This window comes from Pelobates fuscus, chromosome 1 (genome assembly GCF_036172605.1).
Source record: "Pelobates fuscus isolate aPelFus1 chromosome 1, aPelFus1.pri, whole genome shotgun sequence".
In the NCBI taxonomy this organism is placed as follows: Eukaryota; Metazoa; Chordata; class Amphibia; order Anura; family Pelobatidae; genus Pelobates; species Pelobates fuscus.
In genome coordinates this window covers 161,214,240-161,229,015 of record NC_086317.1, presented here as the reverse complement: position 1 = coordinate 161,229,015, position 14,776 = coordinate 161,214,240, and the positions used below count along the sequence as shown (strand labels likewise).

General features: G+C 40.2%; 1 protein-coding gene across 4 annotated transcripts in view; it reads left to right on the top strand.

The window, feature by feature from the left end:
- Positions 1–4,657, top strand: part of TMCC2 (transmembrane and coiled-coil domain family 2) — a 112,545-nt gene extending 107,888 nt beyond the window's left edge. For all 4 annotated transcript variants that reach the window (XM_063451418.1, XM_063451407.1, XM_063451436.1 and 1 more), the window contains 2 exons: positions 624–759; positions 2,290–4,657. In XM_063451418.1, coding sequence (XP_063307488.1) covers positions 624–759; positions 2,290–2,601 — 448 coding nt within the window. In that variant the 3' untranslated portion in view covers positions 2,602–4,657. The remainder of the gene's footprint in view (positions 1–623; positions 760–2,289) is intronic.
- Positions 4,658–14,776: the final 10,119 nt, after the last annotated feature.

Sequence of the window (14,776 nt, the reverse complement as noted above, 5' to 3'; positions counted from 1 at the left end):
AGACCACTTCAGCTCAATGAAGTGGTCTGGGTGCAATGTCCCTCAGGTTTTAACCCTTCAGATGCAAACATAGCAGTTTCAGAGAAACTGCTATGTTTACATTTGGGGTTAAGCCAGCCTCTAGTGGCTGTCTTCCGGACAGCCACTAGAGGCGCATCTGCGACGCTGGAGGCATATTATGCCTCCATCGCGCAGAGCGTCCATAGGAAAGCATTGATAAATGCTTTCCTATTGACAGTTCGAATGCGTGTGCAACACTTGCCGCGCATGTGCATTCGGCTCCGCTGAAGACTGCAGAGGGAGCTGACGTCGGCGGGGGAGGATAGGTCACCAGCACCGAGGGAGCCTGGCGCTGGATTAAGGTAAGCTGCTGAAGGGGTTTTAACCCCTTCAGCGCCACGGGAGGGGGACCCTGAGGGTGGGGGCACCCTCAGGACACTATAGTGTCAGGAAAACCGCTATGTTTTCCTGACACTATAGTGATCCTTTAAAGGACAAACATGTTTCTGCATCAGGGTTAATAAAATATATTTTAAATTGACTAGATTTATAATGTATAATTTGTTAAACAAGTGTGATTATACCAAGCATACTATATATATTTATTTACACTTTCCTTTCAGGTATGAGCGATTGGAAGAGCAGCTTAATGACCTGACTGAGCTTCACCAGAATGAGATGACCCTTCTGAAGCAGGAGTTGGCTAGCATGGAAGAAAAAGTTGCATATCAATCATATGAGCGGGCCAGGGACATACAGGTGGGGAGATGGGGGAGCTCAGTGTCTCCATGTTGGTTCCCTGTCAGACATTGTTATAAGCGCTACTGTTTTATATGATTGAACATTAATATGAAGGTGAAAACTTAGAAGTAATAATTCTGTGTCTTATCCTCCAATTACACGTGTGCCCTGGCTGTGCCTGGACTGAACTAGATTGTAATGTCAGTTGCTAAATCTGAAATAAAGTTTTAAAATAAATATGAGCGTGAACACTAAAAACATGGGAAAAAATGGTTAACACAAGTAAACCTGTGATGCTTTATTCAGTGGTACAATTTCCAGAAAAGTGAGAAGTCATCTGCTTTATCGTTACTTACTCAGTTGGTAATAAAATCATAATGATTTGCTCAATTTCTCGTTTCTTGCCTTACTCCAAATTGAGAAACAAATGAGAAAGTGAGCTAAAAATCAGAAAACATTCCTAACAGGAGTTTACCCTCAAATTGAGATCAACAAAATAAACAAGTATATGTCATGCTCCTGTGGTTTCGCCGTTCAGTTCCCTGCCACTTTGTTTATACAGCCCTAGTCACACCTCCCTGCATGCAACTTACACAACCGTCCTAAATACTTCCAGTAAAGAGCCATCTAAAGTTTGCAAATTCTGTTTCATTTAGAATTTCTTATTTTCTGCTCTGTTATTAACCTTTTAAAGCATGCAGGAGCCTCCTGGGTATGATTAAAGTTTACATAGCAGGACATATAAGCGTTTAAAGTAAGTTACATTTGATTGAAAATGAAACCATTTTGTTTTCATGCAGGCTGTGTCAGTCACAGCCAGGGGAGGTGTGTTTAGGGATCAGTGGACAGAGACAAAAGTGATTTAACTCTAAAAGGGCAGATAATTGAGCAGTGAGACTTCAGAGGTATTATCTATATGCAAAAACTGCTTAATTAAGCTAAAGTTATTTTGGTGACTTCAGTGCCTTTTAACTTTAATTTATAAATTTCATAACATTTAGACATCCACTAAAGATTTAGTGGAGTATCACCTTAATAATGATATGTAATTAAAAACTCCCCGTTGCATTAATATTAGTATTAGTATTAATATTAATTAATATTAGTATTAATATTAGTGTACCCTGGTACTGGTGTACCCTGTACCCTGGTGTCAAACAGCCTCCTACAAAATGGATGGCTTATGATATATGTGCTAAATACAGAAAAGGCAAATCATAATAAAAGGGGATATCGCCTAACTGGAATTCCATATGAAAGATGAGTGCTAATGGTCTGATTCAAAGTTGTGAAATCAATACTATTAAAATCACTTAATCAATACTATTTTTGTTTTCTTTTGTCTTCATTAGTGGTTGTTTAGATTTTATTAAATTTGAAAAAAAAATTAAGTTTTAACCAATATTATATATATTTTGCTTTCCTACCACCTCTAGTTACCACTCCTGCTCTTGTTTATTTTGTTTCTTTCGTTACTTAATCTCCATTTTCTCTTTTATTTTCTCTGTTCGTGTCATGCACCAGATTAACACTCTGTCTCCCTTTCAGGAAGCTGTTGAGTCGTGCCTCACCAGGATCACTAAGCTGGAATTACAACAGCAGCAACAGCAAGTTGTCCAGCTGGAGGGGGTAGAAAACGCCAATGCCCGAGCACTGCTGGGCAAGTTCATCAACGTGCTGCTGGCCTTGATGGCTGTGCTGTTAGTGTTCGTGTCTACGGCAGCCAGTTTTATCACACCGCTGGTCAAAACACGTGTACGCCTTCTTTCCTCCCTTCTTTTCGTCCTCTCCCTTCTCACACTATGGAGAAACTGGGACTGTGTTTCTTACTGCCTGGAACATGTTCTCCTACCAAGCTGAGTCCCTCATACCACCCCTTCTAATGACTCAATTCTGCATCCATATCCCACTTACCCCACATTAACGGGGTGAGAGACATTGGGGAAGTGCTGGTTAGCACACTTAAAATATATATATCTATATCTATTGGCATATACTTATAGATATATATATAGATAGATCTATTTATGCATATATTGATGAACCTATATAGAGCGTCTTGTTACTATAGGGGGCACTAATTGTCTAACGTGCTCCCAACTGAAGAAAGAAGGAGCCTACAGAGCAATGTGGATATTAGTTATAGACTAATGCTCTGAATAAAGTGAAATGACATAGCAACCGTAGAATGGGTAATACTTATGTGTATTATGTAGGTGTCGACACAGTGTAAAGGTCTGTATTAGGGGGAGAGATACAGTGGAGTAGCCTGAATTACAATATCTACTATTCCTCTAAGAATGGAAAAAAGTATAATGCCGTGCTTCAAAGAAAATCGTTTTCTGAGTATGCCATACAAAGTATTATGGGAAGCAAGGCTTTGCACATTTTGAGTCAGCTGCATGGATTGACAGACTCAGAAAAACCCCAAAATCCACCTTCTGTCTTTTATATGACTCAAAAAGATTACATTGCAACCTACCCTTAAGCTACAGACGTTAAGAGGATAAAGATGTCCTGTAATGAGGAGGGTTTGGGGAGCTGAGGATTGTTGGGGGATATAGCTCTAGCAATCAGAACAGCTTCTCTTTTCTGACCGTGTGCATTTTTACTCCGTATGGTAAGCTAATGAATTTATTACTCACATAAAGGCTGCTGGTAAGTATTCCGTGGCATGAAGGTGAGCTGAAAGGGATTTGCAAGTAAAATGGAGATGGCAGAACGGTGCTTATATTACAAATGTAATTAATTCTAATTTACATGCAATAAATATGAGATGCTTCTGTGTTGGTTAACACGGTGTGGCATCGCAGGCTAGTTTGCAAAAAATGGAATGGCAAGATGGCGGTCAAACCATTCCTTTTTCCTGCACTTGTGCTCAAATTCTTAAATTTACACTATTTTTGGATAGATATACGTTATCTTTCCTTTTTATTTATTTATTTTATCTATAGCGCACATAACTGTGATCGAAGAAATGTATCGATTTGTACTTGCGTGGTCTGGCAAGTTGGGCAGCCGTTAATTGATTCTGACTGCTATTAAAAAAAAATCTTGCAGTACTTAAAATGGTTGTCTTTCCAGAAGGTGAATAGGCCTTTCAACATGCACTTTTTATTATATTTTTTTTTTATATATCATATATTAATATTTTAATTACCAGTTGGATGATAGGGCATTCCTGTACCATCAAAGAATGAGCAGAGATTTTAACAGCCCCAAACATACTGCACTCCATATCACATGCCTGCGTGAAGCTCTTTAATTTGATTAGATTTATTTTTTCATCAATAAATGTACATATGTGGAGAAGTCTCTATCAAGAATTGACATATACGCATCATATCATATGTTAGACTGACATTGAGCAGTCTGTTCCATCCTCACGGCTGGTGGGATTGGTATTATGATCTATGTAATACAGCATTTTGGTGGGAATGTAACCCACGTTTTCGGATATTGGTGACCTCCTGTATCACATGGCAAGATTTCATTTTCTTGCTTATGTGCAAATAAAATTTACACGTTTGAAAAAAATATATAGAGTTTCTGTTTTGTCTGTTATCAGTTAGTGAAAGATTATATTAATACTTCAAGTCATGGGCAATATTCGCTACTTCCTGTTCTGTAAATGCAACATTAAATGATCTTGTTCTGTTTTTCTGTAAATTAAGTGCAATTGTTGAAAAATACGTTTCAAGGGAAAATAATTTCCATACCTGTAGCCTAAGGAATAAATATCTCTTCAGATAGTGCCTGTAGTATTGCTAGTTTAAAGTAATATTCTAAGCTCCAAAACAATTGTAGTTTAATGAAGCAGTTCTTAGGAGTTACATTGCTTTGTTTATGCAGTCCCAGTCACACCTCCCCTGCATGTGATCCACACATTTTCCTTAAACATTTCCTATAAAGAGAGATCTAACTGCTCAATTGCCTGCCATTTAGTAACTACATCTATTTTGTTTCTGTCCATACAGCCCTAGCCACATCTCCCCTGGCAGTGATTCACACAGCCTGCAAAAAAATGGTTTCATTTTCAATCTGTACAGTGTGTTCACTTTAGAAGTATTTTTTATCTCCTGCTCTGTGAAGTGAATTTTAATCACACACACGAGTCTCATGCAGACTATTAACAGAGCAGAAAAAAAGAAATTCTAAATTAAGCAAATTGTGCAATAAAGGAAGTTTATTGCACAATTTGTTTAATTTAGAATTTTCAGGGAAAAAAGAAATTCTAAATTAAACAAATTGTGCAATAAAGGAAGTTTATTGCACAATTTGTTTAATTTAGAATTTCTTTTTTTCTGTGTAAATAAAGATCTAACCCAACATATATAAAGATACCTAACCCAACACATATAAAAATTCTGTACTACAAGGGACATCATTTAATCTAGAAAATTTCTCAACTTCCACCTGTATGCTTTTGTATTGGGAAGAGTATGTCTAAGTGGCGCAAATAACACTAGCCTGTGCAGTTTATAAAGGTATATAAGGGTAATGCAAAAATAAGTAAATGTTTAAGGCAAAGAGAAAGGTTTTTTTTTTTGAACAACACAAAAGCCAATTCTACTAACAATCCAAGATACAGCCCTTAAAATGTGGAAATTAAGACTTTCATCTGTTTCCATGTACACATATGCAAGGTACCTAGCGAATATTAGGAACATATCTGTGTCATGTGGTCTACAAATATTTTTGTAACAGCCAGGAATCTGGTGAACTCAAAGCTTGATCTTACGTGTATTCTGTGTCCTTTGAGCTTATCTGGAATGGGTGGTCAGTTTCAGTTCTTCGAGATACCAATAATTTTCTTTATGGGGGATTTTTACAATTGAATCTTGGGACGGTATGGTTAAAGAGTTACTCCAAGCATCATAACCACCACATCTCGATAAAGAATGGTTTGCCTTCTTATCTGGGCCCCAATGTGTAAATCATTAAAGTGATCATGGTGCTTGGAAAAACTCTTTAAGGGTTAACCATGGATTCTGACTATCAAGTACAACTTGGTTCATAATTTAAGTGTTTTTCAAGAAACAATATGGAACTGCACTCTAAGCCAGGGTGCAACCAAACAGGGACTCCGTGTCAGGTCCCAATAACAGTATGTAGAAAGTACAAGAAGGTTTAGGCACTCCAAGGTTCAGAAACAGCAATTTATTGAATTCCCCCCTAGCATTACCCCCCCTAGCATTACCCCCCCTAGCATTACCCCCCTCAGCATCACCCCCCCTCACTATCACCTCCCCTCACTATCACCACCCTCAGCTTCACCCCCCCCTCACTATCACCTCCCCTTACCACCCTCAGCATCACCCCCTCACTATTACCCCCTCACCACCTCAGCATCACCCCCCTCACTATCACCACCCTCAGCATCACCCCCTCACCACCCTCAGCATTACCCCCCTCACCATCACCCCCTTGATCACTATCACCCCCCTGACCACCCTCAGAATTACCCCTCTCCCTCAGCATCACTACCCTCAGCATTACCCCCTCACCATCACTCCCTCCCTCAGCATCACCCCCTCCACCACCCACAGCATTACCCCATCACCCCCTCCTCAGCAGCATTACCCCCTCCCTCAGCATCATCTCCCCCACCATCACCCGCCTCTCACCATCACCCGCCTCTGCCTCTCACCATCACCCGCCTCTCCCTCTCACCATCACCCGCCTCTCCCTCTCACCATCACCCGCCTCTCCCTCTCACCATCACCCCCTCCTCCCTCTCACCATCACCCCCTCCTCCCTCTCACCATCACCCCCCTCCTCCCTCTCACCATCACCCCCCTCCTCCCTCTCACCATCACCCCCCTCCTCCCTCTCACCATCACCCCCCTCCTCCCTCTCACCATCACCTCCCTCTCACCATCACCCCCCACCTCCCTCTCACCATCACCCCCCTCCTCCCTCTCACCATCACCCCCCTCCTCCCTCTCACCATCACCCCCCTCCTCCCTCTCACCACCACCCCCCTCTCCCTCTCACCATCACACAACACACTTCAAGCAGCTACCCCATACACATAGGGTACCAGACAAAAACGCAAACATGCTCACAGAGACATACATCCACACACACACACACACACAAGGATACTCTGCCAGACACACTCTCAGGCACATACACAGGTAAACTGTGCATCAATGTGTATATGTGACAGTGTGCATGTATTGCAACTCTATTTTTTTCACTTTTTTGTTAGTGGGGCCTCATGTTTGAGTTTCGCCTAAGACCTCATAAAGTCTAGAGCTGCCCCTGCAGAAGGAGCCTCAGAAGAAAAAGAAGACTGTGTCAAATGAAGGAGAAGAAAATGAGATTGGAGCACTTCATTCTGGACACCACATCATAAGGCTTTGGTACCTGGGCCTGGCAGGGAAACTTTGGACCTTCTCATCTCCCCAGGTAAAAAAAAAATATCAGTGTTAATGTGTTCACTTTCGTTTACTGAGTGTCAGGAAACACAGAGGGCTGCTGGGTAGGGGTGCCGCTGATTGGCTAGAGGGTCAGCTGGCACTCTAAGCCAATCAGTAGCTCCCCATTCATGAAAAACTAAAAATGTTTATGAATCGCGAACTAGCGATTGGCTTAGAGCGTCAGCTGACCATTCTAGCCAATCAGCTGCACTCATGCCTGCACTTCCTGACACTCCGTTTAACAAGCTGAATACCACTGAGCGACCTGGAGATTTGGAGATGGAGGAAGCCTTTGGGGGTAAACCATTTGAGAGTGGTTTCACCCCTTAAAGGAAAGAGAGCGCCCAGGGGCCTCCTTACATCATAGCATTTTCATTTAGTTGTTATGGTGACCAGAATGTTCTTTTAATTTGATTAACCCCTTAAGGACCAAACTTCTTGAATAAAAGGGAATCATGATATGTCACACATGTCATGTGTCCTTAAGGGGTTAAAGGAACACTATAGTGTCTGGAATACAAACATATATTCCTGACATCATAGTTGTAAAAAAGCTATTCACCCTGGCTTTATGTGAAAATGACTATGCCCCGGAAAAATTCCTGCGGATGCCCATGAACCCAATATATCTTAAAACACTTTTTGTTTAATTATGAACATTATTATAAAATATTTTAAGTGTAATTAGTGACAACTACAATTTTTTGCTGCACCAGTTTCATATTATATAAACACCTTTTTTTTTTTCCCTTACGGTTTTTAATTATATACCCCATTAAACAGGTATGCATATGCTGTGCATTCTTCTTGCCCAGTAGTGTCTGTGTACATGGGGTACATCAACTTAATCAAAGGCAATCCAGGAGATGTATGTCTCAGTTCTTCTTTAAAGGGACACTATCAGCACCACATTAACTTCATCTTGATTAAGTGGTTTTGGTACACAGATCGTGTCCCTTTTCACTGGCAATGTCGTTTTATGTCACACTGACAACCACTAGAGGCACTTTCTCATGAAAATCAAAGGTCTTCGCATTCGGCTTCATAACAATCAACATGATGATGGCCAAAAATGTTAATGCTTCTGATAGAAGCATTGGATCCAGTGATTTTCTATGATGTGAACCATGATGATTGTGCATGTGCTTAAGGTCCGTTATGCTTCTATGCAAAACAAATCATAATAACTGATGACTTCAAGGAAGGCAGAGCTGCAACAGAGAAGAAATTGTCCCGGCACTGGAATAAATATTTAACCGTGTTTTTTTAAATTACTTTTAGTTTACAACAGAGAGGAGGTGGCAACCGTTTATGCAAAAATAGGAACACAAACGTAAAAAATAAAGGTCTGTGTGTGCATTAATGTATATATTATTATTATTTATATAGTGCCATCAGATTCCGTAGCGCTGTACAATGGGTGGACGTGAACATGTAATTGTAACCAGACAACTGGATGTACAGGAACAGAGAGGTGGAGGGCCCTGCTCCATGAGCTTACATTCTAGAGGGAGTGCGGTACGAAGTAGGTTGTTAGAAAAGTATTCACTGAGGGCTTAATAGGTCATTTTTGACAGTTGCAGGAGAGGAGTCATGGGGTGTGGGGGTATATGTTGTATTCCACACCAGCTGACATGCTAGAAAACAGACAACCTCTTGTACTCCAGCTGCCATCTACCATCTCCTGCATCTTGAGACATCTAAAAATCAGATCTTTGTTTTCCTGTAGGTTTAAAGCTACTCCTAAACTGTCACCAGCATAACTCCGAACTTTGGTTGGTATGGAATTCACACAAGTGAAGTGGGCTTGGGGGAGGTTCTGTCGTTAAAAAGGGGCATGTCCGTGCTATGCTGAAGCATTAGATTGGCTGACATAATCAGTACTGATGATCTCAGCGTGAGAAGTAAAGGCAGTAAGGAAACCGCTTGAAATCCTGTTATTGCATATCTTCTGGGGTCCCATATTTTTTACTGGTTAAGACAACACTGTAGCATTAGGAATACAATTTATCTTTGTTAACGGACCACTATGGTGCCAGGAAAACATACTTGTTTTCCTGACTCTATAGGGTCTCTAGGTCCCCCCCACCCTCAGGGCCCCCTTCCCGCCGTGCTCTAGGGGGTGGAAGGGGTTAAATTTACCTCTTTTTCCAGCGCCGGGCGGGGAACTCTCCTCCTCCATATCGCCGTCATCGGCTGAATGCGCATGCGTGGCAGGAGCCGCGCGCGCGCGCATGCATTCAGCCAGTCCATAGGAAAGCATTCTCAATGCTTTCCTATGGAAGCTGGTGTCTTCTCACTATGAAAATCACTGTGGGAAGCGCCTCTAGCGGCTGTCAATGAGACAACCACTAGAGGCTGGATTAACCCTAAGGTAAACATAGCAGTTTCTCTGAAACTGCTTTGTTTACAGCAAAAAAGGGTTAACCCTAGCTGGACCTGGCACCCAGACCACCTAGGCTGAAGTGGTCTGGGTGCCTATAGTGGTCCTTTAAGATACAGTGTTCCTTTAACAGCTAGTAATACATTTAGAGAGCCTTGCTAGACGCCTTTTATTATTATTATTTATATAGCGCCATCACATTCCGTAGCGCTGTACATTGGGTGGACTAACAGACATGTCATTTTAACCAGACAATTGGATGTACAGGAACAGAGAGGTGGAGGGCCCTGCTCAATGAGCTTACATTGACCTAGATCCATGATTTCAGCCATCCAGATCACTTGAGTGCTTTCAAAACCAGTTACAATATTATTCAATAAAATTACTCTGGTATCTTGTAGGCACTAGTAACAAATTGGTTAAACACTACTATCCCCTCCTTTTAGAAGGCTATTGTCAAGATTGAGATGGATAAAGAATAAACTAATATCACTAGTTCACTACTCACACAACTCTTCTGAAAATAATTGGTCTCCATGGGGTAATTACAAGGCTTAGCAATTACCTTCACAGGTTCCTCATCATCATTTTTCATGGTGGACCTTTCCCTCACCCCTTCTCTCTTCCACTCTTTTTTCTTTTTCCATAATTCTTTAAGTAAAATCTTTTCTCAAACTAATTATTATTTTTTGCACCTTATGTTGAGCTTAAAAGAAAACTATAGTGCTAGAAATACAAAGTTCTATGCCCAAGACTATACTTCCCTCTAGCCAACCCCTCTCTGGCAGTGTATGTGTGAATAAACCCTTACATTACTTACCTGATTCCAGCGCCAATGTCCCTCGGCGCTCCGCCTCTCCAACAGGGAGATTGGGGGGGCTTATGTGCCACGAGCGCATAACGCCCTCCCCATAGGAAAGCATTGCTGCAACGTTTTCCTTTGGGGAAATAGCTGGCAGAGCAGAGCGTGAGGACCTCCAGCGTTAGGTGACCAGAAGTAGCCTAACATGCAAGGAGTGTCACTAGTGGCTGTCTGATTGACCGCCACTAGAGGCAGTCTTAGTCATGCAAGGTAAGTATTGCAGTTTCTTAAAAACTGCAATGACTACCATTGCAGGACTAAGTGGGATTGGGACACTACACTCAGACCACTTCAATGAGATGAAGTGCTCTGAGTGCCTATAGTGTCCCTTTAACCCCTTAAGGACACATGACATGTGTGACATGTCATGATTCCCTTTTATTCCAGAAGTTTGGTCCTTAAGGGGTTAAATAAAAAAAATGTTTTTTAATGTAAATTAATTTAAAAAGAACACAGAATGTTTTAGTGCAGACTTATATGTGATTTGTGTTTTCTATGTTTTTAATTAACATCAGTTGTACTTGAAGTTCTGTAAAATTGTTGCAGCTACCTTTGGTCAATCCTGACATATACTAGTGTAAAATGAATGTTGGGTCAATTTCTTCTTATTCCACTGGGTGGCGCGCAGAGCTCGCGAATTGTCTAGTACACCTGTAACTTGTCTAGTAACTCTATCATTTCATTGAACCTTACAGAGATTGCCCAAAATATATTTATTTATTTATTTGTGCAGTATTATTGATAGGCAGAAATAAACAACCAAATGGATATCTGAAGCCCACCATGGAAGCATATCATTTAAAGTTGCAATGTCACTTCTGTAATTTTGACAATACAGTTAACTACAGGCTTTGCTTTTTTGAAAAACAAATGTTTTTATATCCTATACCAGTGTTATGATGGCATTGCCACAAAGCTAGGGGCACATTCCTTGAAAATTCTGATACAATTCAAAACCGCTTCACTTGTTTCCATTGATATGCTTTGTTCTCTCGAGGGGTCCAGACTGTAGTAATAGATAGTCATTTTGAAAACATATTGACTGTAACCATTGCTCAAAGCAAGCACTTGATAAAAGATGTAGGACCTATGGTATTTTTTACTAGAATACTTCTTCCCTTCCTAATTCTGTCACAAACCTTCCAAGTTTGTCACAAACCTTCCAAGTGTTACTATAATTTCACATATCCCCACAAAACTATGATGTATTTTCTGGATACAGTAACTAATGTAGAGAGGGCTATACTGTAAAAAATAAAATAAAAAAATTGTCCCCTCCCTTTAGAGCATGGGTTAGAATTCACGGATAGGCAACCTTCGGCACTCCAGATGTTGTGGACTACATCCCCTTTAATGCTCTTACACCCATAATGCTGGCAAAGCATTGTGTGAGGTGTAGTCCAAAACATCTGCAGTGCCAAAGGTTGCCTATGCCTGGGTTAGATCCTCAACTGTAGTACAACTCCCACAATGCTTTGCTAGCTGTGGATCTACCTTTCAATCATCCTTGCAGGGTTGTATTTGTGTGCCGTGTCTGTGTGTGAATAGAGGTGTGCTTTTGTACAAAGTACCGTATGTGTGTGAATGTTTGTAGTTTTTTTTTTTTGCCTAATGCTGATGTTGGCATGCATGGTTTCTGTGTAGTATTGGTGTTTGAACACAGGGATATGTTTCTGCGTAATGTTACGGTTTTGATGCAGGGGTGTTTGTAGTGTTATTATTTGCATGCAGAGGTGTATTTTTGTACAGTGTTGGTGTTTAAATGTAGCGGTGTGTTTTTGTGTAGTGCTGGTGCTTGCACACAGAGTTGTTTGTGTACAGTGTGGGTGTTTAAGGTATGTTTTGTGTAGTGTGAATATTTGATACTGATACACGTGCACAGGTATACACACAGACACAGATGTACAGATCCACACCCACATATTAACACATGCACACATTGACACACTTGCAGATACACACAGATCCGCAAACACTGATACACACTCAGATATATGCACTGTTGCACGCACATTCCCTCTATCTGAGTCCAGTTCTTCCTCCTGGGCTCCAGCAGTGCACATTTGAAATATTTGCCTTTGGCTATGGGTCCATAAGAGCGTCTCTGCAGACCTTTTGTTTTACATTTCATGGCACGAACTACTGGCTGTGACAGTGCAGCTCGAAAGGCCCCCCATGGCCATTCCATGCCAGTCTAGATATACACTTTGCTATGTGGTGTACTTGTCTGTACCTATGCCATGTTTCCCAAACATTGTGCTGAGATTTACATTCCGTATGACAATTTCTTTGCCAGTAATGAAAATTCCACTCCCCTTTTACCTTTTTCTTCTTTTATACCTCACTCCCTTTGCAAGTTTAAAAACCTTACTAAACAAATCATTAAAAAAAACACTAATTATTTTCTGATTTATACTGTACACCACTTTTTTCTTGAACAGCAACAGAAGGCCATGCAAATATGTTTAGCCCGACAGTTCTGTGTACACAGGTACAGTACAGACGCATGCATGCATATGAAAAGAATTGCCAAATATGTATGCGCTTGCCACTTTCCAAACAGGTGTTTGAGCATGAATGAGCGCTGTTGTGTTTTTTGCACTAACGTTCAAACACTTCAATAGTATTTACTGGAGAGAAGAACTGAGGAACTGTCACTTTCAGAGAAAGGAAAAGGGATAATGTAATAAAGGTGTTTGTAACCAAACAGAGCATTTTTTTGCAATCACAATGGTCTAATTAGCACCTGTCAGTGTTCTGTCATTAAAGGGCTAAGTCAAATCCATTCTGTCAAATTCTGAGCAGAGCACCCTGGATAAGAGACTATAAGGAATGTTTAAGAAATAAAAGATTAAAAAATATATATTTTAAGGATATGAATAAAAATATAAGAGTAAAAACAGTCTCATTATTTAAAATGTGGACATGTTGACTCACTTTGCTAATTAGACCTTTTCATTAAAAACGGCTTACCATTTATATGAAATCTTGATTGAATAGATACATATATAACTTTAGAACAAAATAACAGTTTTTGCATTGCGGTTCTCGGATACCTTTACAAATACAGTTATGTAAACTTAAACAATTTAGATTTTTCGTTTATTTGTTGATCTTTTACAAAATAATTGGGTTGATAAAAAGTTCTATATAGTATCCTTTACCATGCACTATTTCAGTGTTATATATATATAGAACCTAAAATACAATATTGCACCATGCAGAATGTGTGCAAAAAAATATAACTTAAAATAGTCCAATGCTCTGTTCATGGATATTTCTGCTTACCAAAATACCACCAGAATTCAGATATAATGTCTGTATTTGGTAATGTCAGGGGAAACTAGGCCAAACAAAATCATGATTCCGAGGCACCTGTGTAACCTATGGGCGCTAAGCAGCTGCCTAAGGTCATGGTATAGTTAGTCAATCCAGCTCTGGTCCTGACTAGATGTAGGGCATTTTCCCCTAACGCTTAGATGCATTTTACATGTTGTTTTCCAACAATCAGTCTTTAGTAGATCACAATGTGTCATTTACTGTCAGATTCTCTTGCGTAAGTGATTTGCAACTATTATTGGAGGTTTGCATAAATAATCTCAGTAGGTACCGCACGGGATAAATAAAATGTTTGTATATATGAGTCAGAGCTAATCTAAAATTAAAGAAACACTGCAGGATGGAGGCCTCATCCAGGAACTAAACCAGAAACAAATGGAACAAGGAAGATACATTCTACGTGTTAAGAGAGAAAAAAGAGGTAGAAAAATGTATTGAAAACACAATAAGGACAGTATGTCCAAAGCAGAACTACGGAGACACAGACCAAATGGGACAATTCAACTAATAAATGTATGTAGGTAGCGTAATCTAATAAACAATGCAAAGTAAAAGAAACAACTCCAAAAACTACCGGTATATATGAAATTTATAGTATAACATCAGCTTTGTAGCATCACTTGATTTTAAATAGAAATTAATTGGGCCAGTATCCGCTGAACCGTCTCGGCTAAGCCTTCCTTGTACTGCACTGCAAATAGGAATGGAAGCAAGAACATAGTGAGTTGAAAAGTTTAAGCACTGAAGATAAGAAGGTACCCCTTCATAAATAAGCTTAAAGGGAAACTGTCTCCTCCCCCACCAAACTACTCATGCTATTTTTGAAGAGCATGAAATGTAATCTATACATTGTGCTAGTAGTTTTGCTAACAAATGTATAGGTTGGTGGGGAGAACTATTTAAAAACTGTTTTCTCTCCCACCTGTCAATCAATTCTTCAGAATAAAATCCAAAGAATTGATTGACAGTGAGGGACCTCTCAGACGTGGACCTTCTGCACTCCAACCACAGCACAAGTAGTTGCTA